Below are 27,598 nucleotides of genomic sequence, written 5' to 3' on the forward strand. Positions count from 1 at the left end.
AAGGCATCCTGACACACTTCCAATTCCCTGTAAGAAAAGCTACACGCTACATACAAGATGTCATAGAGCAAGCTTAGTGTTACTGTAAATGGCCTACAAAAATGTTTTTTATCACACAGATGAAAAAAATTATAGTTGTTCATCAGAATAATCCATTCTCATGGTCTCACTATTTCCTTAGAAATTGTCACAAGTTTTCATTAACTCGTTTCCTTCAGATGGTGTTTGAATAGTCACTGCCATTACTCTTTGCACAAAGTAGTTACTGAGCGTCAAATGGCAATGCTTTTCTGTGAAGGAAAAAAGAACCATAAACGTCGGATACTTCTTAAATTGTCTTTCCCTACTGGAAAGTTAGTAAAATGCCCGTCTTCTCGATATTATAATTTCAGTACCTGGCACAAGTGCCTGATACATCGCAAGTATTCAGTGAATATTTGTTGAACGACTAAACAACCTATGTGTAGATAGAATGGTTTTGAAAGGCCATCCATGTAATGGCACACAGAGACAGATGTCTCTTTACATTTCTTTGGTCATAATCTTGTCACATCTGTGAGTTAGAATCAACATTCAACTAAACAGTCAACATTGTATATTCCCTTATGGAGAATCAGGAGAAGTATGAAAAAAGAAAACCTGATCACTGCCCTCTAAGAACTTAAATTCACTTTGTATTTGTCTGAGGGAGTGGGGGAGATAGAAAGAAACAGAATCTCACACATTGGATTCAATTCTATCTTTACGGGTTAAGTCTGACAACCTTTCAAGTTTGAAAGCTACTTTAAAAGAGTTAAATACAGCAATAGTCAAAGAATTACCATAGTTTTCCTTTTATATTTTTTCTCTATCTATAAGGAAACACTATGCTCTGAAACAGATGTCATTTACAGAGAGCAAAATATATTAGGAAAATTCAACAATAAAGCCCGGGGTTACTTTATTATTGGGTATGTTGCTGTATCAATCCATCGCTTTTAGTAGCAAAAGTATAAGTTTGCCTCAAAAGAGATACGTTAGCTCAACAATAAAGCACATCTTAACCCACTGAAACAATTCTTTTTCCTTTCTACTGAGTTGGGGAGCCACACTTGATTTTTAAAATAATAATAATAATAGTAATAATAATAGGGATGTAAATTGGACACAAAATTCAATTCCATGAACTTCAGAATAATTTTTAAATAAAATATTTTTTGCAGGAGCGCCTGGGTGGCTCAGTGGGTTAAAGCCTCTGCCTTCGGCTTGGGTCATGATCTCAGAGTCCTGGGATCGAGCCCTGCATCGGGCTCTCTGCTCAGCAGGGAGCCTGCTTCCCCCCTCTCTCTCTGCCCGCCTCTCTGCCCACTTGTGATCTCTCTCTGTCAAATAAATAAATAAATAAATCTTTAAAAAATATATATATTTTTTGCAGAGTATTCTAGTCTCTAGCTTTTTTTTTACCTGACTATAGAATTATCTTCTCAATTCTAAAACACCTAAAATGGGGGCACCTGGGTGGCTCAGTGGGTTAAGCCTCTGCCTTCGGCTCAGGTCATGATCTCAGGGTCCTGGGATCGAGCCCCGCATCAGGCTCTCTGCTCAGTGGGGAACCTGCTTTCCCCTACCCCTCTGCCTGCCTCTCTGCCTACTTGTGATCTCTCTCTCTATCAAATAAATAAATAAAATCTTAAAAAAAAAATAAAACACCTAAAATGAATCATTAGATATATATACCCCAAATATATTCCCATCTTCCATTCAAGATTATAATTACAAACAAGAAAAACATGAGAATTAATTTTAAAGGATATTATATAAAAATGTTTAAACAATGTGTATAGGATTACATTGAAACCTAAGAGCTAAGATATACATAGAAATAATTTAAATATTCAGATTCAATTTATTAGCCATGCTAAAAGTAAAAAAAAAAAGAGATGAACCAATTAAAGCTATTTAGTATTGAGTATCTCAGCATCTTGGTGAAAGCTCTCTACCAGGTTTTTCTTTTACTAAAAAATTTTTTAAACAAAATGCCAAATTTGCTGCTCCCAAATCCCCAAGATATATCAACCTCCATACAGCTTCTATCATCGCCAAGCAGAATTCATTTATGTGAGAGGTAGATCCTTGGTTATCTGTTTCATTGTTTTATTTTTGTGATAGAACCCCTGAGAAAACCCTGCAGAAGAATCACCTCCTCTCTGTGACCTTTCTGTTACAGTCCCACAGGGTCTCCTCCCAGAGAGCTCAGCAAATCTATCTATATATAGTAGTTGGTTAGATCATTAGTTAGTTGCGTGCTTATTCCAATATCTGGCGTTTTTCTTTCTCATAAACACTGCAAGTGACCATTGTCCTTTCTTTTCTACTTGTAAATTATTTGGGAGAGGCCATCTGTATTTGCAGTATTTTTTCCTAACGCTTTAAAATACTAAAAGTGCTCAGCGCTGAGTTCCTACTCAATAAACACACTTGTCAACCATTTTCCACCTTTTATTCTACCAAGTGTTTTGTATTTTCTTTGAAAAACAAATTTTAATAAATTCATATATGTCTACTTCCCTGACTGTATGATGTGTGTAGAATTTAATAATCACATAACAAAAAAAAAGAAATAAAATAAAAATAATACACTGTATTTGTGCTTACTCACACACACTTTGGAAAAACTTAATAACTGATAAAATGAACAACAACGAGATAAAGATTATTAACTAGTGACTACTAAAGAAATGTTGCCAGCACCAAAATTTTTCGGCACTTAAAATACATTGTCAATGAAATGATTTTTTAAATTATGTAACATTTTTAATGAATAAGACAAAACAATCAACATTATTCTTCAGAGGAAAATCTTACAGAAAATACGGAGATACTGCTCCCAAACTTTTGTGGGGCAATAATTCCGTGCTATTGGAGACATACAGGAGAAAAATTATATATCACCATTCAAGCCCATGAAAAGGTTTGGGATGTTAAAGTGTTGGTTTCCTGCATAAACACCATTTGCCTCGAGTGTTCCCTGCTAGGCAACAGTTATGGGTATATTCCCTTTTGTTTCTGATTATGTTTATGTCTGGGATTTCCTTATAACCCAAATGAAAGGCCTTATGAAAAATGGGCAGTTGTGAACCATACTGGATTCTAAGGAGACATTTATACAGGAATCTAGCGTGTCAGTAGGCTCCTAGGAGATGCTGCTCCCTTAAGTCACCTGAAAACACTGAAATGAGCATTATGACGTGCTAGAGTTCTATACCCTCCGCTTCCGGAGGGCTCAATTTTGAGACATTACAGAGCAAGGACAATATTTTAATTTTTGCCACATTAGTATTTTTTTCTTCCCACTTTCGGCACAGTGTTGTCCTCGACGGAACACTCTGCCCCACCAAAGGGAGACCAAGTCTTCCGGAATCCTCAGCAGAGGTGGTGAGCATCACTCACTGAACAAATAAGTACTCAGGACCTACTGTGTGCAAGCCCCATACTGGCTGCTGTGTAAATCACAGCACCGGACTGCAAGCTTCTCGCGGAAGAGCCACAACGCGGCAGGCGCTGTACCAAGCACCCTGCGAGCACCTTCCCGGGTCACCCTCCTAAGCACCAAGTAAAGCAGGTGCCCCCTCAGGAGCTCAGGAACCGAATCTCAGAAAACAACTAATCTGCCCAGTCCCATAGTGAACAGGAGTAGGAGAAACATTTAAACCCGCAACTTGGTTCCAGGACAGGCGCTAGGGCTAATATTAGGGACACCGTGCTTCCTACGTTGTTATTCTACTCACTCTTGACATGGAAAGTACATATGAGGTGGGGAAGACAGTACCAACCTCAGTAAAAAGTCGATTTTCCCAGTTGGAGGGACTTCCTTTGAATCACTTCAATAACACTCACCTTATTTGCCCATGACGTTCTGTATTCGATTTAAATAATCTATATTCATTTAACAAATAAATCTGATCAATTTCATAGTGTGCTCCCCTAACATTTCCATTGATGTCGGTGTGACAATCTTGCACAATACCCATCTTTTATGCATCTATTTTTCCATCTATAGCTGTGCCTTTAAAACATGCCTTCTTCAAGCTCTCTCCACAAAATATCAGACTAGAAACTGGCTCCTGATAGTAGCTGATATTAAACTTTTCCTAATACTGTTAGTGCCTCTGCTTTAATTTATTAATCTCTGCTAACTTCAGGGGTGATCTGATATACATAAGCACATTACAGGACACTCATAAAACAATTTAATTTACAGATAAATCTTTTATGTTATAAAAAGAATTCTTACCTTAGCAAAAAGATTCACTAAAAGTTTCCTTTTGAAATTGAATTACCCTTGTGAATTTAATATGCTTTGGTTTCTAAAAATTAAACTAAGAAAAAAAATCCTCAGAAACTTCTCCTCAATAAAAGAAGGTATATGGATGTTTTAAACTTGAAAAAAAAAGGAATTTTTTAAACTACGATGAGAGACATATACCACACAAAGGAAAATGGAGGTATAGCAATTATCCAGCTAATCTGAAAATTGTAGACATCCAGGAAGCAGAGCTTAAACCAACTCATTACCAGCTCCCACTTTTTCTTCCAATATCTAACTTCCAAAAACCAGTTTTTCTTACAAGCAATCTCAAACGTGACCTACAATGTAGCTGGAAATCTGGCAATGCATTTTTAACGGATTCTCTCTGTTTTCCAACTAGTATCCAACCCTTATTAGTTGACCATAAACTAAGAAGTATTTTCCGTGCACTGAAAAAAAGAAAGGCAGTCATTCTCATGAAGACCAAAGCTTCAGAATGACTTCATTAGAATACATCCTATGAAAAGGTATGAAAGAAAAAACTGGACTCTTAAAACAACGGATTTCAATAAGTTACAAAATGATAATACTAAGATCTATAGTCATGATTTCCCTCTATGTTCCTTTAAAAAAAAAAGACAAAAACTGCTGCTATGTCCACAAGATAATACTTTTCATTATTTATGCTTCTTTATGTCCTTGTAGCAGTAAAACTAACACAAACAACCGAAGAGGCTTTGGGCCTCTCTTAGACTCAGTACCCACAACCATAAAGTGAGAAGGTCTCTAGAGAATCTCGAAGCTTTAAGCTTCTATGAGTTAAAGACCTCTTTCTTTAAAAAAAAAAAAAAAAAAAAAAGGCAAGCTTTTTATCTAGATTGAACCAAATGATCTGACTATTGGACTTTGAATTGAGCAACATGAAAGTGTTACCCAACTGGCAAGTTACACATTTTCTACTTCTTTTTAATAAATAAAATGTATTAAAATCCCCAAATTTAACAAGAGTATGCTAAACTTTATTAAATATTGCTTAACATGGAGGGGAGAGTCCCTTTGCCAAGGTAACCAGAAGTTAGATTCCTAAGATGCCAGAGCTAAGAGGGATAGTGGAAGTTCTCTAACCAAATACCCTCCCTTGACAGATAGAGAAACAGAGGCCCTGAGAGGCTCAAAATCTCTAAGGGACTTGCATGTAGTAGGGCTACGGTTTGCCTTCTTTTCCTCTTCAGGCTCTGCTTCAGTCACTATGTGGCACAGACTGGAACTCCACATCAGTAAACAAAGGGCTAGAAGGAAGTCATTCCATTACCAGGTCACTAAATAATTTAAAGCCTAATTTTTCTTTCTTCTTCTTCTTTTTTTTAAATACAAAGACCTTATGTTCAGAAACTTACAGTTCAAAGTACATTAAGTAAAACCATGTCCGTATGCAGAGATGTCTCCTCCCACACGCATCTTAAGAAAATAGCAAACAACAACAAAAAAATAACTTATCAGCAGCCCCTAGAAAACAAAAACTGAAATTAAAAGAAAGAATGGAGTAAATCTAAATTGTATATTTTCATTCCTTCTAAGAGGATTAAATAACAGAATTCTAAATGGTTTGTTTGTACTTTCCATGCAATATGTAGATTAACCATGAAATTCTGTTTGGGACACTTTGACATCTGTTTTCAGTGCATTACAATGAAATCTGGGGACTTGATACATACATTTGCTGTAATAAAACTGTCACTAATCAGTGTTTTCCAAAATATTGCCCATAACTATTACTATTCAGTAGTCTCATTTGCATGATCTAATATTGTTGCTACATCATGTTTTTCCCTGACAATGTGTTAGCTGGTCCCAGGCACATGGTCTAAAATGGCTGCAAACCACTCGATACTTTGAGCACTTCCATACTTCTCTGTGCAGATGCTTGCATTCTGTCCGAGAAGGGAACCAACCCTTCATCCTTCGCAAAATATCTCCCCTGGAACGGGCACACCCAAGGCTGACTTCACGTGTGTGGAAAACTCGACAGTAAAATAGCCCACAACTGCGGAGGAAATTATGCCTCGTGGGGCTTCACAACAGAAGATGTCAACATTACCCTGTCTCAGAAGTCCCTTCCGCAAATCTGGAATAATGCTGCGGGAAGGCAGAGTCTGCCATTAACTTGAAACCATTTCTACAAAACAACGAGTAAGACTGGATCAGACTTTAAAATTGGTCCATCTCATTTTCTCTGGGATTAATAAACAGCCATACCAATGCAGGTACCAAGAAACCCCAGCTCATAAGGTGTTAACGCAACCTCCTGGATATTGGATGGAAAAGCTCCCATTTCATGCTGTGTGTATCTGGTGGATTGCGTACAAAACTTGGATTTTAAGTGGAAAATAATTCTGAGAGCCCAAACATCATATTCACCAAAATACAAAAACTTACCAAAAACAATCTGTCTACCTACGCTGACTGTAAATGAATTCCGGATTTTATCAGGACTTGGAATCATATTCCAATATAATTTCATTTTGTCCTTCCATGAACTCATCTTAAACCCGAAATAGGTTTCTCTATACACATGTTTTATATTATAAAATGTTGGATACCAAGAGCAGATTAATTTTAGGCCCTAATGCTATGTTTGTTAGTACTAAGAAGTCATTCCAAATGTTCCAAAAGGGATTAATGTAGTATAACAAGTCTATTTAATTATTGTAAGACCAGTGATCCTCATATTACTATAAGCAGCTTTTCCCTTATTTGGAGACTGTAAATAGAACAGATATTGTTACATGATAACTCTAAGTCTTATCCAAAAATATTAATATTTTACCATCAGGAAATTTAAAGAACTATGTTAGCATCTCCAGGAGGCTAAGAAAGGCAACCAGTATTTAAGAACCATGAACCCTATATGCATCGCTATTTTAGGTCGATATCAACTTTAATTCGTAAGTGCAAACAAAGCTTTCCCAAGGTATTAGAGAGATAAAATACCAAATCCTTCTGCCATCAACAACAACTCATTTTATGTATGTTAAAAATTTGGGGTTTAATTTGCCTCCTTTACTAAAATACATGCTTTTTTACTTTTGTGCAACCAACGAACAGAAGAAGAGCAACTGAATATCGGGGATGTTCGCAAAAAGAAAACGTACGACACAGATTATTTAAAAGTATGTTACCTGAATGTAAACAAGCTAATCAATGTTCTGATACTGCTTGCTGCACATTCCAGTTATCCTTTAACTGACAAACAAACAGTGCGACAGCTTTTCCTATGAACTCCTGGCCAGAACCCCCAGGTATTATTATAAAATGCTTCATGTAAGAATACGATTTTTTTTTTTTTTTTGGTATGGCACCAATGTGACATGCGATTTAAGGCACTTCTCTAGCAGACAACATGGATATGGGTGAATCCATCCACTTTCTGAACCCGCTGTGCAGAGAGTCAAGGGAGCAACCTGCTCACCATGGTCAAGCTCCCCACAGATCCGGCCCACAGAAGTGGCTTTGTGACCACAAGGATCCAGCCACCCAAAGACACTAGTTTGAGGAGTCCCAAATCTAGTTTGAGGAGAAGAGAATGGTTTAACCCCCTCCCATTTGGCTCCCAATTGTTCTCAGTAAAAATGAAATCACTTTAAGTAAGAAATAAGAACTTTTTCCCTCTAAAGATCATGCAATTAATTTGCTTCACACCACAAAAAGGACAAATAGGGAAGACTGACTTAAAATAGAAGGAGCTAAATGGTAATAAAGTCAAAACAATTCATGTAACTATTGAACATTTTGAGTTTTGACCCAACTGGGGATCATTTTTGAATAACACGCTTTCAGACATAGAGTCTGAAAACCAGCAGCATGCTCTTCGTCAAGAACAATCCAGTCTAGCCACATATCATCACTTCTGTCCAACCAAATTTAAAACTTAAGTGTAGTTCTCCCAAATGCTGGCAACGTGATTTTTTGGTAAATAAAAGTCTTCTGCTTTTACTGGAATGCAGTGAATTACAAGTCTTGCTAGGACACCCTCCATTTGATACCAAAGTTGCATTATTTATTCAGAGAGATACTAATAAAATTATTTTACTCCTTCCTTGGAAATATTCCTAATTTGATCAAGAAGTTACGTCTCTGGTAAATTTGATGCAAAGAATTGCTGAAACTGTATAGTAATCCTAATTCAAGCAGATTTTAAAACTGTATACAACTAGCTAACTTCATATGCCTACACTCAGAAGTTTAATTAACAAATATCTATTCACATCACTGGGATCAGAGACTTTCATTTTCTCTTGGGAATGTCTTATCACCTGATATGTAAAAACTAATGATGACCTTTTGCTTCAACACCCAATCACCCCTTCTCTCCAACATCAGCGTAGTTTCTTTGCAAGTATCTATTATGCTATGTTACTTTACACAGAGTAGTAATGGGTGTTGTTAACACTACTGCTTTTGCTTACATGAATTATTTCATTTAATCACAAAACAGTCCTGTGAAGCAGACATTTTAAAGCGCATTTTACAGAACAGGAAACCAAAGCACATGGAGCTTAAGTGGCTTGACCAAGCTTACAAAGCTGCAAAAGGGTAGAACCAAGAGAGACCCCTAAATGTCAGATTTGTGCACTTAATTTTCAATGCTGGAAAAAATCTGTAACAGTAGGAAGAAGCAATCCCAACTTCAGAGGATGACAGACTATTTTAAACTGCATTATATTTGCTCTCCAATCTATGATGGAACTATCCTTCTTAATTCCTGCAAGATCTAAGCCCTACCTTTCTCTTTTTCTCCAACTTTACTTTTCCTCTTTGGTGAGCACGCGCGCGTGCGCGTGTGCACGCGCATCCACCAATTACCCATGGTCCAGAAACTTAACCTCTTCAACTCAACAGCTGAGTTCCGTTGTAAAGCCTTTCAGTGGAGGAACTGAGGCTGACTTCAAGAAGTCGTGGACATGTTTGAAACCCTCAGGGGCTGCTCACTGTCTTCCAACCATGGTCCCACTGCCTTTGACCCTTGAGCCTCCTAACCACATCCAAACCCAGCTAACTCTGTGTTGGCTCTACCACTGAGAGAGCCAACGAGGGAACAGAAAGTCAAGAGAGATGTATGTCTTTGAGTCTAGACTGGTTTTTACAGAACAGAGAGGAACTAAAGCTACCGAGTAAAATCAGATTCAGTGTATTTCTTTCACCTTTCTTCCTCAAACCCCTGGGAAGCTGGAATATCAACACAATTAATGCTGAGAAGCATTTAAATTCCCTGATCTTGGGAACATTCTGGGGGGGGGGGGGATAGTTTAAAACAACAGCCACCACCCCCCCCCAAAAAAAGAAAGAAAAGAAAAAGTAAAATCTTCTCACCTGCCATTTCAGAAATTTTTTTTAAATGGAAATAGAAAAATCTAGGGCTTTTTTTCCCAAGGTTCTAGTGCCTGTGCCACATTGTCTCTCATCTGTCAGTGTATCCACACACATGTATAAACAGTATGCGGCATACAAGTCAGGAAATGCACAGTCTAACTTAAACTTCCTTTTTTCCTCTAATAATTTAAAAATAAAATGTAACAGCTTGGATTTTAAATATTTAATCTGGCAAATATAGGAAAAATCATGAACTACAATGTCATATTTGGCAAAGAAAAATTTGGTAGGATAAAAATATCTGTGTTTTAACATTTTAGAAGGCATTTCCAATATTTTAAAAATAAAATTATTTCACTGCTTCAGAAGAGAACAGAGGTAAAACTCCATTTTTGCACATGGGTCTTCATAAAGAATAGAAAGACAATTTTTATATTCATTAAAATAAATATTTAATTTTATATGCTGGCAAAAGTCCCCACAGAAATAAAAACTTCAGATCTACCAATGGTTTGCTACTATGTATTGGGACTTGGCTATTGAAGTCACAAAGAGTAGGCTTCCCCTAAAACTATACACCGAGTTTTAAGGTCACATACATCAAGTTATGACATGACTCTGATTTTTTGAAAAATTTTGTCTTGTTCTACATAGTTAGTATAAGACTTTTTCCAATACTGGGCAAAGATTTATAGGGTGAAGTTTAAACGTCAGTTGTTTTAGGACTTACATATTGGTAACCAAAAGCATAACTAAATTTATCACTTTTACCCTATGTAATGACAATAAAATATTTTTATTGTAACAGCTAAAAATGTTGAAAAGCAATTATTAAGGAAATCATAAATATAAAAAGCTGCAAAGTCGACCTCAGAAGAGTGGGGGAAAGGAAATTGTGATATGCATCATCATAAAACACGGAAACTGAGAATCTAAGCAGAAGGAATTCGAATCTCTCCAAATGCCAGAAGACTATCCCCCACCTCTTGTAGCAAGGAGGGCTGCAAATTTGTCCCCATCACTGTCAGCAAACAAAAGAAAGTCACTTTCTACAGCCAGACCATGTCAAACAGAAGACATGGCTACAGCAGAGGGACGCCTTGAATCCACTGGGGTGTAAAGCCAGGGCTGGGGCTTTTTGTCAGCTATTACCATAAAAGAATAAGAGGAAACAGTGACATTACTGCACAATAGAAAGGTCAAACAGCTTGCAGCCATTTCGTGACCCAGACAAGTCAAGGTCAAAGGATTCAGGTAGCAAGTTAGCCAGGGCATAAGTTACAGCACAAATGAATTGTTTTAACACATCAGCTTTGGTCAATTAAACCTAACAAGGCAAGTTGCATCACGTAGCAGGGTTCCTGACACCAAGGCCAGGAGCTGAGACCGACCTCATAAAACAAGGCTTTTAACATAGCATAGCAAATTTAAGGTAATCCATCCAGAAACTGCAGATGTCAGAATAATAAAATACAAGTTGTCCTAAGCAGGAACATTTTTCACACTTTAGATTTCACTAATAGAGGGGTATAGACTTCATGTTGACATACTCATGGTATTAACATAGGCATAAATGTAATCCCCTACTCACTGGAATTAGAGAATACACCCCATTTCCAATAACTTTCTTAACATCTGCGCTCATGATTAGATTTTTGTTCTAAGCTCTGCCGTTCCCTGTGAACAGCGATACATTTTTCCATGTATTTTTTTTTCAATGTGACTTTTGAAAAATCAAGTTTTTAAAGAAATCTTCAGCTTCACTCAGTATTGGAATATATACGAGTGTCACCGAATATTAACTGATGCTGGCTAAATGGCTTTTTGTGTCGTTTTGTGGGAGATTTGTGCATTTTGAAACTCAGCTGAATGCTGTTCATTAAATTTTCTATTTTGAGAAACAGAGCTAAAGCGAACCAAAAATTTGAAACTGCACGTACTTAGAATAAGGAATTTTTTTCAAGGGCAATTCTTCCTTTCCTTTTTGCACTTGTTTAAACAAATCCCATTTTCAAATGATTTGTGCTGCATCCATAACTTACTACATGCTCCGAACTGCCTTAAAATGGGATTCTGAAAATATACAACCTCCGGGCAACTCTCAGCTAGTAAAATTACTTCATCCATCACCCCATATTTTCAATTATATAGTCCTTATTCAGAGTTCTTTAATTTGTCTGTGATTCATCAATGCTGTCCTGTTTAAACCATCATCATAAAAGAGAGAATATGTGTTTCTAAGTGTTTTATTATAAACAATATATTTATGCACAAGACGAGTTTGCATTCCTATCTTGGAACACTGCTTGATGTAAATTTTGAGGGTTTTTTTTTTCCAATGTGTGGCCTTCAATTCAGCCTCAAGGTCTTTCCACCTCATTGGTTAATTGCTAGCCATTTCTTCCAATTTTCTGAATAATATAACAACCAAAAGCCGAGCCATTCAAGTCCCATTAGCCTCACACCCTGTACCGTTCAGTCTAATACAAGCTAATCCCACAGACTCACTTCTCACTCCACGCACTTCGTTTTCACAAGTTCTCTGCTGTCTGATGATTTATTCTCTATGCCAAATCCTAACAACTGAATTCAGTTAAATTAACCACATCACATGATGAGAGTTCAAGGACCCAAGAATGTTCCTTAAAATGAGACGGCATACCACACTGCCACAGAAGAGCATGCCTGACTCAGAGGAAGCACCCCTCTTGCTATGCTTGGCGAGGAGACCGGCTGCTGTAATCACTCCGGCTTCCCATCGCACAACCACTAGTCCTTGAGATTTCTAAAATTATTCCTCCTCCAAAGGATGGAGGGAAAAAAGTTGGAAAACTTTGCTTTGAACATGACATTGGCTGATCACTTGCTCTGACTTAGCCCATAACGAAAACGCCTGGAGGGTCGCAGGCTCTGCTTTCAACTTCAAACTAGAAAATGCCATTCTTTGCCAAGCTGAAGAGAAATTTCTACCCAAGAAGCCAGTTTCACTGCAAGGAATCACCTTTCACTTTGCCCCCAGAAGTTCGGATAGTTAACAATCTATCTATCTATCTCAGAAAGTTTTGCCTATGTTATTTCTACTCTCTGTCACCCCAAGCTCCCAACAAAGTGATAATTATCCCTTTGATTATAAAGCCAGTTATCATACAAGCCACTGGGATGCCAGAAATGAAAACATACTTATCTCAACTTTTAAGAATTCCAGAGAATTCTGACTCAGCCTCGCACTGGGTCGGTCCCTCCCTCTTCAGGTGCTGAAATCCTAACAGGTCAGCAGAGAAGTAAAGGGCAAAAAAGCGCCCTTACAGAGTTTTGTTTTGTTTTGTTTTGTCTTCTTGTTTTGTTTTTTTAAAGCCCACTGGCCTAGTTTTTCAGGTCAATCAAGCATAATGAACGTTTATGCGGAGAAAGGCTTTCCTAAGTTAGATATCCTGGACTATTTCAAACCCTAACGCCAAATTTGAAAGGAAAAAGTTAACAGAGAATTAAAACTTTAATTTCCTTTTGGCAACTCCTAAGTTCCAGAGTTAGGGAAAAACAACTAAGTAAATAAGAGATCCTACCCACTCTGCATTACCTCTACGCGTGGAAACACTCCCTCTGCACCACTTTGGAAAAGAGCGACTTTAAAGAACTTAGGCCACGGCTACAGGGGGCCTCCCTATGTGTGGCCCTCCCTAGCTCCAAGGCCCATGCTGAATCTGTCAGGGAGCCAACCCTTGGGAAACCAACCACTATCTCCTGTCACTGCAATTCACAGATCCCCCATATTACCATTATTCCTGAATAACGAACAGCATCTCTGTTCCTTTACATATAAAGTCATTTTGCCACGCAAGAGGCAGAGTGCACCGAATTTGCAAATCCAACCCATATCTAGGTGAACAATATTTTTTAGTATAAAATGTGTACTGCTGTGTATTGGGGGGGAGGGTTGGGGAGGGCTTAAGGTGGGAGGGATGGCTCATGCTGTCGGTAGGACATTTTTCCAACCTTTGCTGCCTCCAGAAAGTGGGTCACTGTATTTTTTTTTTAATATTCGAAATCATAATTGATGTAACAAATGAGCCTCTCCCCCCCGCCCCCCTTTCCCTTTGAAAACTGAAATCATATTAACAGCAATGCAATAGCTTAGTTTGCCATATCAGAACACAGATGCCAAGCTTCCCCAGCTGGTAACTGGGGCCTCCGAGTTTAACTCTTGAATTGTCTGGCAGAGATATCTTATGGCAGGGACATCACGGCATACACAGAGGGTGAGTTTCTGGCCCCTTAGACTGTGTTTTCTTCTTATCAGTGAGAAAATGGCTAAGTATCTTATCTTACAATATATGTTCCCACAAAAGTCTCATTAAGCCTAGAAGCAAGACATGTCAGTAAGAGCCATTCTTTATCTGGTGAATTGTGTGTGAGCCAGAATGCAAACAACTGTGCATTGGAGTTCAGGAGTTCAGTCAAGGACAGGATGCTAGACGGGAAAACTTTGCAGTGTCCCCCTAAATCCCACGTGCACATGAACTCTCTGCTCTCTGAGCCCTTCGCAGTCCACGCACACCAGACCATCCTGGAGAATGGCCTCATTTTAACAAATTACAAAAGCTTAGTTTTCCCCATAATGGGAAATACCTGAAAATGAAGTGGAATTTATTAAAATGTTAAAATACTCTGTCAACTTGCAAACAATTATCTGCGTCAGCTTTTCATAAAGAAATAATGGTTACCCAAAAGGATTCTAAGAGTCAGTAACTAAGGGAGGAAAATAATTCTTAGCATTTGCTTCCTCGCTAATGATATGTGACAACCGGGAAGGATTCTATTTCAAAAACAGTAACAATGATTACAACCTCCCCTGTAAACAAGTCACATTTTTCACAACTTCAAAATGTACTTTAATTATCATCACACTTAACAATAAAACGACAAAAGTTGCCACCCAGCAGTGGATCGTGGCTTTAAAGGTTCCCCAAGGCTAAAGGAAACTCCTCCTTGATGACAGCCATGAGCCATGAGAGGACTCTCTTCAATATCTGAAACATGTTTAATAGGAGTGCAAAGTACAGTCCAAAACTCAGTTAGGCTGACTTAGTTTAAACTCTGATCTGTTCAATTCAGGACAACAGTTACTATCTCTTGAGATCTTTAAACTTCTTAGTGTGTTTTGACCTCCTTCTTCAGAACCCTTCCCTGCCTCAGAGAAAGCCCAGCCCCCCCCAATCCACCCCACCCCTCCCCATTTCCCCTTCAGACAGGACACAGCCTGGACTCAAGGCCTCCCATAGGCCAGACTTCCTTCTCTGCAGCCCTTTGGGGTGGAACTGCTAATCCTTCTTATTAATTAATGAGATAATGGTGGTTAACCGGAAAGCAATATTAATGCTCACTATCTAGGAAACGTCAACCAAAATTATTTTAGCCTTTTGGTTGGTTTTCCTGGTGTGCAGGACCGTGCGGAGAATCTGGCAACGTTTTGATAAAGAATTGAGAAATTCAGGACTGGAGGATTTATATCAGACCTGAACACAGAGGTTTCTTCATGAAGTTTTGCTTTTTTTTTTTTTTTTAACATTTACACTGTTACACATTAGTCACTAGGAAGAAAAGTTAGATCCTCTCATCATGTCACTGTAAAATTTGGAAGGGTGGAAACTGAGGGAACTACAAATTACATGAGAAATAAGCAGTGATAGGACTGAAAGCGAGAGTCAGTCATAACGAATGCATTAAATATCAGTACATTCAGCAAGTCTTCCCCACATCCTCAGCGCACACCCCACACCCTACAGCACACTTACATCCCAGGAAGGTGTCCTGTGCAAGCCTTGTCTGGTTTTTGTTTTGTTTTGTTTTGCTTTGCTTTCATGAATGCAATAACAAAGACAATATGGGGACTAGGTACCACCTGCCCAAGAATCATTGGACATCTTTAACATCTTTGGGAAAATGGAGGCCACTTTAGAGCTATTTTTTCCTCTGATCTATCACACAGACTTAAAAGAAAGAAAGAAAAAAAAACCTAAAAAATAAAAAGGAAGGGTTTTATATTAGCTAAGATTTGCTGCAGCAAACAAGCAAGCAGCTTTCATTCAGGGATTGTCAAAAACTTTCCAGTGTGCCCACTGCAATGCGGATGCCAACCAACGAATCAAAGGCATTCAGCAACTAGACAAAGAGGGTCTGATGCCAACCTCGGTGCCACTGGCAACCATTATTGGCATCAAGCACAGTGTCTGCCTTTTTTTTCCCCCTCGCCTGGCACTTCACAAACAAAATGGCGGTTCTTGTAGCAACGGAACAGCCGAAGCGCAGCCCTCTGAATCAATAACGTCAAATGATTTTATGGATTTAAACGCAGTTACTCCCCCATGATGTGTATATGTGAGGTAAAGCGGGGGGCTGATATAATTTTATAAATGACTGTATTGAACATGACCCTTTACTAATGTGCAGAAATAGAAAAATGGACTAAATTGCGGTCAGTCGGGCTATATGCATAGGAGAAGCTGAATAACAAAGAGATTTAGCTTTAAAGAAAATACTGCCTCGTGGCCATGGGATGCAAAGGTCTAATGAACTCTATATCAAAAGTGATTTCGAAATGCATAAATTTTTCCCAAAACCATATCAGAGGCAGATGTAGTACTAGAGCTTGTGTCAAAGCTCTAGTAACTCTTTCCACATTTCAAAAAAAGATGAGGCTGCTGGGCATGAAGGAAAAAAAAAAAAAAAAGAAGTGTGGGTTGAACCAAAAGAGAAAGAGGGAAAAAGAAAAGCATAGGAAGTTGGCCAACAATGGAACTTTATTATATGTTGGTCTTTATTTCATCCTCCAGAAGAGATGCAGTTTGTGATCTTGTATAAATAACCAAGAGGACTATTGACATTTCTAGATCTGGAAATTGTCAATATATTGTAACATCACTCCACACTGCAATGCGGATGCCAACTAACAAATCACAGGCATCCTGAGCTAAACAAAGAGGGTCTGATGCCAATCCTGGTGCCAGTGGCAACCATCTTTGGCATTCTCTCTGTTCTTTCTCATGTTTTCCTCCCAGTCGTTTAGAAGTGGAGAGACAGAGAGAAAGGGGGGGAAAGGTAGTTTTGTTGCTCATTCTGTTGTAAACATTACAGCTTTCTTTTCTTATTTTTCCTTCATGTTAATCTTCATACTTCTTTGCCTGATTTATAAAACTGACTTAAGTGGGTTTTCATGTACTTAGAGGAGAAATAAAGAGTCATGATGAGAGATAGGCAGCACTTTGATTGACTACAGACTTATCTTTGTAAATGCCTTCTTCAATCAATTGCACTGCAAAACAACATAATTAACCTACATTTGACCAAAAAAAAAAAAAGATATGAAATTTGAAAAAAGGAAAACGCAAAAGCTTCCTGATGTGACTTTTTCAAAGAAAGAGCCAACAGATGTTAAGAAGAGATGACGCGCTGGCAGGTAGGAGGGGATACAAATTAGATATACAGGGTAAAATAATGAAAGCTTTTTATGACAGAGACTCAAAACAACAACAAAATCAATGTTCTATCTGAAAACATGGTCTCCAAGAGTTGCTTAAAACTTCATGATTATCATGACCAATGGTGCAATGCAGAAGGCATTTACACATTTTTCTTTCTTCATTCTATCTCCACAAATCCAAAGGATATGTTCTTTATTGTCAGTTCATCAACCAAGAGAGTTGGCTGCCTGCCCCGGGAATGAATGCACATGCATGCACACCTCAAGGACTAGCCTTCAAGCAAGTTAAAATGTGAGCAGCAGGGAAGTGGTTGCAAATCTTCCCTCCCTGTACTAAAAAGTTGCATGACCCACTTTTTAAAACTTTACTTCCAGCCTCGACTTTCACAACACTCTTAAAACACATTCACAGTCAACCCAACACAGATCTATAGCCCACCTTAGGATGTCACCTCCTAGACAGCTGTCAATCAAATTAAGTGTCATGTGTTGATGAGCTTTTATTTTAGGACGCACAGGGTGAAAATATATTTTTCCCTAAACCATCATTATTTGGACCTTAATTCTTAAATCCATGGTGATGGCAAAAGCAATGTTTAAAAAAAAAAAAAAAGGTAGTTTCAAATATATGATTTTGAGCATCTTATTTAAAATCCAACTAAGAATTTTTTTTAAATGACATTTAAGCATATCTCTAAAACTATATCAAGGAAATATAAAGACAAAAAACATGTAACGAGTACCTAGATTTCTGAGCCAAAAGAGTAATTTTGATTTTTTTTTTCTGGATAATGATAAGGTTCATACCAATTTGCTGAGTCCCAGATTTATATAACGAACAACAGATAACCCGTCTGCCACCTCACTATCTGCAGGCCATTTCCCTACGACCAGGCCAAGTTCGGAAATGACCCACCATCTGTGGCAGATCAAACTTCAGTCCACTTTTGGTATGCTGCTTTCTTAAAATGATGTTTTACTACAGACTGCTGCTAATACGTGGAAATCCATATCCTGACACATTTATTTGAAGAAAAGAAACTGTCACTTATTTAAAGGAAAGTACAAAATAATAATAATAATAAAAACATATTTCATGAACTCAAAAAATGCTCAGCAAAAATATCCCCTATTTTTGACTCACCCAGGCAACATTTATACCACTGTCTTTATCAAGTCTTTTTTTTATAGGTACGGTATGTGGTTTCTGCATTCTTTTTGAGATTTATTTTAAACCAGTGTAACCAGTCCACTTTCCGTTTTTGTTCTGTAAGAAGAGCTGCAACTTCTCTCCTCAGTAAGTTTTGTGAATTCACATTCAAGTAAACTAATGATATTAAGTATTCCCAAGTCATGTTGGGAAAATATTATACCATAAATTATTTAAACAAGAACTATCATCCATTTAATCTATGGAGAATATTACACAATCAATAGGAGGTGTCGATAGAAATATTTAAATTAAATAAATTCAGGTTCACGTAAGATACACTTTCTGATATTGGCTATCTTAAGTATTTTGTAACAGGAAAACGTAAATTCTGTTTTCGGTGCAATAGGACTAGATTCGTGAACAAAGTTCATCTACCTTGCTAGTTACGAGGCCAATACAAAGATTATTAAAAAAAGCGGTTTGACTCTTCATAAATAAAGTTACATTTTCAAATGGAGAAATGATGACTAGACGCAAGGAATGCAGCCGAGGACAAAAAGTGAATTGTAATAAACTCTAGTTTTCAGACTAGTCTGTGCCTTTGAAAAGGTATATTATTTCAAAGACATCTGAAAACGCATCTCTTTGTGGTCTTTTGCAAAATACCCACGCCTATCCAGGTATGAAAGCTCCACGCCTGTGTCCATGGTTGGCCCATGGCAGTGGACATGGCAGTGGAAGAGGGCAGGCCACTCCACCCAGCGTGGGTGAAGGAGATCTAGGGGCCTCGAGGACCATCTAACCCAAGCCAGCTATTTCGTACACGGGGTTTGTGGGCAGTGTTTGCCCTACTAGAAGAAAGAACGATCTGCTCCTACCTTGCTCCTGCACGTAGTATGCCAAAAACAAATCAAGCTCCTTAACTGATACTGTGATATGATGTGGCTGGACACAAAGTGCTGGGTTTGTGCAATGAGGGGATTTCATGAGCCGCTCTCCATCGGTACTTTCCAAGGGGATGCCTTTGAACAGGATCACCATGACTAGATCCAGACGCCAGACTTTGTCTGCCTGTCGCAGGCAGTCGATTCTCCTAATCTTACCCTTCTGGTCGGGATTGGATAAGACACAGCACGGGTGCTTCTTGCCAGTCACGGTGAGCACAAAGTCCTCTCGGTACTCCTGGCGGATGTCTTTGCGCAGCTTGGCCAGGAGCCTGGATGCCCACTTCTGTTTGATTTCAGGCTTTTCGCTGAGAAGCTCATCTTTGACTGCTCTTTCTTCGTCCTTTGACATTCGCTTCTCGTGCTTTTTAAAGTACTTGCGTTTCCGAGCCTGCAGGTTGAACCAAGTGTAGGCGATTGCACGGACATGTGGAAGGAGTGCCTCGATGAATGGGTGAAATTCATCCTGTTGAAGATGAAGGTTGGGGCGGGGGGGTGGGGGGGGAGAAGACAGACACAGTCAGCTTAGTTTTAAAGGCTCAAAAATAAATAAATAAATAAATAAATAAATAAAACTATAATCCATTCCCAATCCACTCCAAAAAGTTATGCATAAAAATCACATTCCTCTCTTATTTAAAATTATCAAAACAGCAGGAAAAGAAGAAAACAAAGTCCGCCAAGCAGTCCCTTTTCCACCAAAATTTACAGGTTGATCATGCCTCCTAAAAAGAAAATAAGATTTCTATTTGTATTTCCACTCTGGCCCCATCCCCCTCATTCCCACCATGCATCCTACATTCTCTAAAACGTAAGTAACCAAGGTGCCTGGCACCCAATTTAATATTTAAATATTTGATTGACCAACTAACACGAAGCAGTACCATTTTACAAAGAACACAGTAAGATTGTTTTTTTTTTTTTTTAATCGGAGCAGAGCTGTTCAGAAGGCAGGAGCGATGCCACAGTTCATTTCTCTTCTCTGTGGCACAGAAACACAAAGCATATAGATGCTCAGTGTAATGCCACACAGTTCCCGCTTTTGGAGCATGCTCTCAGCAAGAGGCTGCTGGTGGCACAAAGAGCATGCGCCATTAAACTTGATCCATTTTCTTATCAAACGTCCAACATTCCAACACTGAAACAGCACCATTCCAAGAGTGGTAACTAGAGAAACCGGTATACAGTGAGGGAAAGTGGGCAAAGGACACAGCTCCCCGTATCAGTGTCCTGAACAGAAGGTTTCCATACTTTGAGCCGTGCATTCTCTCCCCCCCTCACCAACACCAGCCTCCAAGGCACACGGGCGCACACGCATACACACACACACACACACACACTCACTCTCACACTCTCCTATTCTCTCATGGACACACCGACACACTCTTTTCATTTTTCAATAGAAGTTTCCAAAGTTGAAAATAAAAATTATGTGAAGGTTCTTCCGGCAGCTTTCCTAGAGAATCCGAAGCCCCACGGAGTCCGTTAATTTGTTAACCGATCACATGAGTACGGCAATTATTCTAAACCCCTTAAAAATCAATCTGAGGTGAACAATGAAAAATGGCAACTTGGCACCAACTTTACATGCTTTGTGTCTCTGCGTGCGGTGGCAGGGGGACACCAGGAGTGCACCGCTGGTCACTGACTGCTTTTGTGGAATCAATACAATTCATCTGCTACGTGTGTGAATTCTTCGGCCGGAGTGTGGGTGCACGTATGCACGGCTTGTGAGTCTGCACGTGCATCGACTCTACAGTATCCGGTCTTTTGAATGAAGTGGTTTACCTTGGGCTCCTGCATTTTCCCAGCCTGTTCCATCTAAGCCTGTTTTGAAGGGCGGGGGGCGGTATGGAACGGCAGATTATCTTCACCTAGAGATATTCCAAGTTACTTCCCAAAGCAGTTCATGTTTCATTACTTCCTGCCATAGGTAAATCCTGTCTCATAAGCTGAGGCCCTATTACTGCTCAGAGAAAGAGCTAACATCCTGGGCAGGCATACTGTACGGGAGCAATAAACCAAGATCCGAAGCAAATAAGAACTTCCCACTGCAGCCACTTTTCTGGACGCCCTGACTGTACTGTCACCCCAACCAGGAAAATAACTTTCACTAACTTATCGGATCCCAACTTAGAATTGACACACTAGGGCTGGTCACCCTGAATTACGAGAAATAAATTCTATCTAACCAGCAGTCTGATGAATGCCATGAGGGTAAAGATGAAGAAAGTGCAACTAATGACACTGGAACAAAGAAGGGAGCCAAAGAAAATCCCCAATGGGTTTGAATCCATTTTTAAGATGAAATTCGAGTTTTCGGTGCTAAAGACTGCAGCGTGTTCACAGTATGCGTATCACACCCGGAAAAGGTGCACGTCCCATCCAATCAATAATGCAGTTATCAAGTGTTTTAACATATTGCTGTAAAAACGTTCCTCCGGCAGAATGAGTATAAATCAAAATTTCATAACAATACAGAATGCAGATGATTACATCACAGCATGAGGCATAACCAAATGCCATAGAGGAAATCATTAAACCGATCAGTAGTTTCCAGCAGAGATTTGAACAATTCGGTTACTATGTGAGCACATTAAACTAGGCCATGGAAAGAGTTAAACCACAATCTGTTCTTTGTGTGGGAAGGCAGCCCTGCTCACAGCAACCACAGCCCCATGATAAGACCTCCCTATCTCCATATACTTTCTGATGCCATGCTTTCAGCTTTCACTGTAACTACAAAAACTTTGTTTATCCCCTTAGAAATAATGCAAAGGAAGCCCTGTTGAAGGAAGTGTGGACTTAAACATGCCTTGGGAACTCACTTCCTATAATCTGACTTTTACTACGATTTATTGATACGATTAAAAAACATACATACATACTCATCAGCTAAGGGGTTGAGAATGTAAAGAATACATGGGGATGGGAGGGGGGAGTTTTACCCTTGCCATGCTTTTTAAAATGCTGTATTATTGCAACAGATATTAAGCGGTGCGGTAACTCTTAAGTGCCTACATCCTTAAGTACTATGTTCAGTGACATTTCATTTTCTTATTAAGACATCAAACATACTTTTGATTAAATTTGTTTGAGTTCCAAATCATCTGTCATGTAATAAATCCCAAAATTTTAGTAAGTTATTTTAAACAATCAAAATGCAAATTTGAGAACTGAATTTGGAATTTCTTAGCAAATGCACACAAAACAATGTGGGTTTTCTTTTAAGGTTGCCTTGAGTTTGTTCCAATGTTGCCAAATAATGTTTTAAAACATACTTTTTTTTTCCTTATTGACAAATAGAAATAGCAAACTCTCTCAGTCCACTAAGTTGCCTTATAAATATGTTTCAGGGCTTTAATATTCTGTGGATTCCTTTCAAGGAAACACTTGACAAGGAAACATAACCTCCAAAAACATGATGATAAGTACAGGTTTGTTATAAGTCACATATACTTCTGTACTAACAAGCCTAAAATGTCACCTCTCAAGTGTGACTGTTTTCTAGCACTAAGTTGCTATATATTTTTAGTAATTTTGAGTGACATGAATATGAAGCATAGTAACTGTCTTCATCCAAAAAAGAAGTGATTAAGGTATTCAAATGTCCTAATTAATAGGTTATCACAATAACACTTTAAACCATTATGAAAGTTTTTGTTTTTGTTTTTTTTTAAAGCTAAGCATATAAGTAACCTAAGATCTAATGGCTCTATACTAAGGCAATATGCCACCTCACTCTTTTAGAATTTTTATTGAAATTCATTGACATTTCTCTTTTAAAACTTCCTTTAGTTGAACTAAATTGATAAAATAGCCAAGTTACAAATATCAAATGTAAAAGTAAACAACCTTAATTCCACCAGAAATATTTATTTTTCTTTATAGAAACAATGGTTTCCATGAAAGGAAAACAGAAAATTAGATCAATATAGAGGTGGAAGAGTAAATACTAGATATTCTTGGGACACTGCTACAATAATAAACCATTTAAAATATGTTCCATAAAGAACTTGAAATTTTAATAATTCAATGCAATCATGCCAAGTAAAAGTTTTATTAAGGGTTTACATTATTTTTAGAAAAAGCAAAATATTAAATCATATATGATGGTTCTTATTTTTCCTTTTATATCTGATTTGTACTGAGGTATATGTACTGATTTATAGGAGTATCCTGATGCTTTTACATAACATTTTGCTAAATATTAACTTAAATTGAAGCTCCTTTTGAAATTAAAATTCTTTCTAAAACCTAGATACTTTATTGCAACAACTGAGACACTTTGTAAAGTTTTCTGCCAATTAAGAATATTTCTTTATTCTGTATTTACATATCCTAAAAAACATTTTGCCATAGCTAATAGACTTTTATAATACAAAGCTAAACTACTGGTCTGATATAAAAGTAACACTGTTCATGTGCTCTCACTTTTGCAACACCTTACATTACCTATAAAGCCACAGAGATATTAAAAGAGAATTGGAAAGCTACAATTCCTTCTGGAGTATAGGCCTGAAATCCCCAAAACAGTTTTAATACGTCAACCTAAATTTACATTATTAAAACAAGAGAGAATGTTAGTCATCATGAATTAGTATTGGTAAGTATGTGTTCTTGAATACTAATGTGATAGCTGAATGATTGTGCTGTATATGCTCCTAATATTCCATATGTCACGATGCTACAATGTTATCTCCAACTTATTGAAATTAAGATAAAGCTAGTGACTTTACAATGCATATTTAGAGGAAATAAAAAATGCAGTGTAATCGCTAGCAAGGCTTCTGAGCAGCTGATGCTAGAAATACAAATTAATATAGAAAAGCAATCCTTTACAGGTGAGAATAAGTCATGCAGTTACTTTGTAAGCGAAAAATCTTGCCTCAATTTGTTTTATTTGAACTGTGCTTCAATAATGTAAAAATATTACCAAATGAACATGGCTTACCAGAAAGAAAAAAAAAAATCCTGCTGATAGGTAATATGAAAGGTAACTTTTACAACTAAAGGCAATCCCTTATACCTGAAACAATTTCATCATCATATTTATTGGCCATTATACATAGCTTTTAAAATACAAATAACTCAGCAACTCATTTTTCCAGTTTTGTTAAATTAAAGTGCACGTTACTTGCTGAAAATAGCCATATCTAAGTTAATCATACACAGATGCCAAACAAAATATAAACAATAAAAAATGTGTCAGCCAAAAAGCTACAGGACTGTATCCAATCACTGAATAAGCCTTATCATTGTTTTCATCTTCATTCACAATTTATGAATGCCTCGGTCCTTTCCAATCACAATGGCTTCTAATTGTCATACAATTGAAATCTTAATCATTTGTCCATTATAAAAATGCATCATCGTGATATTGGATTTTTAAAAAACTGTAACACAACTAAGACCTGGCGACACTTCTTTAACTGTGTAGTTTTCTATGCCAACGTCCAAGAAAATGGTTATCAATTATCAATGGTGACACTTCCTCCTCAAAGCTGAAGTCAACAGTCCCACACTTTTCGAGGTTTAAAATAATGCTTCAAATAACAACTCTGGGCTAAGATATTTAGTTAGTTCGCCAGTTGGTTAGTTAGCTGGGCAGCGATGAAAACTGCCCCCAGGTAAGTCCGTTCGGTCTCACCAGTTTTGCATTCGACCGTCTGGTTTAAAATTATATAAATTGTGCTCTTAAAAATGCACCAAGCCAGTGTTTTATTTCGTAACGTTGTTCCTAAAGTCTTAGGACAATTTTCAAAGTGAATTTTTCAATAATGACCTTACTTTTCCAGCATTACTTTCTGCCTTCCGAGCTACGCCCAAATATTGTCAAATGAACAGGTCTCCACAAAATGAACATGTTCTAAAGTCTTTAACTTTCACCACGACCAACTAACTCGCGTCAACGTAAAGACTGCCTTTGTGGTGTGGTCACTGGAAACCTCAAAGTGCGGATCACGATGGACCAGAGTTTCAGATCCCCAAATTAAGCAAAGGAATGGGTCTCCGGACCACAACCTCCGACTCGCTTCGTCGCCCGCCCACTGCCTGCAGCGGAGTCCAGAGGCGCCCACAAGGACTCGTGCTAGAGTCCCCTCGCCCAAGTTCACTGGTTGTTTATTAGGGCTCAGTCCCCCCGTAAAAGCTCCTCTAAAGCCGGAGTGGGTCTCAGTGCTCCAGCGACCGACAGGGGCGACGGGCACCCTGGGCAGGGGCGCCGCACAGCAGCAGACACTCTGGGGGCCGCGCAGGGGCTAGCGCTCCCGGCCCGGGGCCCTGCCCACCCCCGACGGCCTCGCCCGGCCCAGCCGCCCTGGCAGCGCGCGGGCGCCCGCTCCCCATGCCCAGGGCGCGGGGCCGGACGCGCGGGGTGGCCTCGGGCGAGCGGCCGCGCGCCGGCTCCCACGCCGCCCCGCAAATCCCGCCGCAACTCCGGGCCACTTCTGGGAGGGACAGGGGTGTGCGGAGGTTAACTAAAGCCGTTAATTGTCCGCAGACGCGAGCAACAAAGCAAAACAAAGGCATTTCGGACTAGAGAGAAAGCTCGAGAGAGCGACCGAGACATGTACCTGAGTGAGACAGATGGGAGAATACATCATGACTTCGCCTTAAAACGCACTTTCCCGGAGATGCCCAAGAAAATCTTCGAGAAGCAAGAATTTCATCTATTCATTTTACAGTCATCTGAGCCCCGCGATGCGATCAATCAGGACGGGGCTCTGCGCTGGATCACCGCAACTTCACAACAAACCCAGTCCTCCTTAAATAGCCAAAGATTCAAGTTCACTCGGCGTGCTAGATTTCCCGGGGTGAAATCCAATCTACACTTTTAACCCTCTTGCAGTCCGAGCGCGCTGGCCCTGCTCGCCGAGGCCGCCGCCGCCGCCGCCGCCGGTGTTGGCTGCTTTTCGCCTGGGTTTGGGGATTTATTTTCTGTTTTGCAGTTGTTGTTGTTGTTGGGGGCTAGGGGGTGCGCGAAGGTTCGGGGTGGGTTGGATTGGGGTGGTGGTTGGTGGTGAAATGCTTTTTTAAAAAAGGCGGGGAGGGGGGCGCAGGAGAGAGCGCGGGAGGGAGAGCGAGGAGAATGTGTCACCGCGCTGGGAAAGTTCAAGGTTACAGCCCCGAGCACTGCGGCAGGATTCCGGAGTGGCGATCGCAGGCGAAACTTTGCCGCGAGCCGACCATGTGTGTGCGCGAGGGGGAGCGTGAGCGAGTGCGCGCGGGTGGCGGGGCGCGCGCGGGAGAGGGCCGGGTGGGGGCGGGGTGGGTGGGGGAGAAGGGAGAGGCCGGGGTGAGGGAGGGGGCTCAGGCGCAGGTCTCCCGGGCGGAAGAGGCTCGCGGCGCGGTCCCCGGCTGCAGCCGCCGCCGCCCGCGCCGGCTCTTCCACGCCCGGCCGCCCGCCCGCCCGCCTCGCCCGCGTCTGACCGGGCCGAGCGAGGAGGCTGCTGCTGCTGCCGCCGCTGCCCAGAGCCCAGGGGGATCGGAACGAGCTCCTGAAAAATCCCAAACGATAAATCCCGCTCTCCCGCTCGGCTCCAAACTCCGCTCTTTTCTGTTCTGGGCTCTTTTTTCCCCTCCCTCTCTCGCTTTCTTTCGTTGCAAAACTTGGAAGTTGAAAATTTCACCGGTTCCACCCTCTGGACCCCGCTCGAGCTCTCTCCAAATCAGACTTAAGGATTGTTTTATTATTTAATTACACAATCATCGCTTTACTCCTCCTCCTGCAAACGCGCATTCCTTTTGCACCAGCCTCTCCACACCCCCCGCCCCCCACCTTCCTCCTCCTCCTCTTGCTTCTCTTTCTCTTCTCTCTCTCTCTCCCTCTCATTTGTTAAAGGTCTCATATCGGTGCCACAGAACCATGACTTTTTTTTTTTTTTTTTTTCAAACTAGATCTTCTTTCCGCCCTTTGGGCAAGTCCTGCAGTCTCCCCACACCACCACACACACACACACCCCCGAAAACCCGCCCTGGAAGAGGTATTTCTGTGCTCGCTGCGGACTCTTTAAGCCGCGGGAACATCCGAGTGGGAGAAGCACTGAGCCGGTCTGGGCCCGAGAAAGGAACGAATGGAAAATTCCCTCACACCCAGGCCGCCCCGGGGCCCAGGCTGGGGCGCCGACTCTCGCACCCGGGGCGGGCGCGGTCTGCCAAGCCCGCCGGCTGAAGGGAGGAGGGGCAGGCCGAGGAGGCGGGGGCCTGAGCGAACTTCGGCTCAAGTAGTTGGGGAGGCCGGCGCGGACGGGGGCGGGGGGCGGGGTCCTCCGGGGTCTCCCCAGCGCGGGCCCGCGCCCCGGGGCAGCTCCGCAGAAGCGGCGCGCCGCGCTTCGCCGCGGTTTGCCGCCCTCCTGGGGGTGCCC

The 27,598-nt window shown here is 40.2% G+C and overlaps 1 protein-coding gene across 9 annotated transcripts in view; it reads right to left on the bottom strand.

Annotated features, from left to right (window-relative positions):
- NFIB (nuclear factor I B) overlaps nucleotides 1-26,904 on the bottom strand; it is a 228,240-nt gene extending 201,336 nt beyond the window's left edge. For 6 of the 9 annotated variants that reach the window (XM_080819510.1, XM_080819509.1, XM_080819505.1 and 3 more), the window contains exons 1-2: nucleotides 25,808-26,904; nucleotides 19,167-19,698 (exon numbers count right to left, since the gene is read on the bottom strand). In XM_080819510.1, the coding sequence (XP_080675636.1) occupies nucleotides 19,167-19,698; nucleotides 25,808-25,837 (562 nt within the window). In that variant the 5' untranslated portion in view covers nucleotides 25,838-26,904. The remainder of the gene's footprint in view (nucleotides 1-19,166; nucleotides 19,699-25,807) is intronic. The other 3 variants (XM_080819511.1, XM_080819507.1, XM_080819512.1) reach the window with 2 other exon arrangements.
- Between the last annotated feature and the right edge of the window lie 694 nt (nucleotides 26,905-27,598).

The sequence above is a fragment of the Martes martes genome, assembly GCF_963455335.1.
Source record: "Martes martes genome assembly, chromosome: 12".
Classification (NCBI taxonomy): Eukaryota; Metazoa; Chordata; class Mammalia; order Carnivora; family Mustelidae; genus Martes; species Martes martes.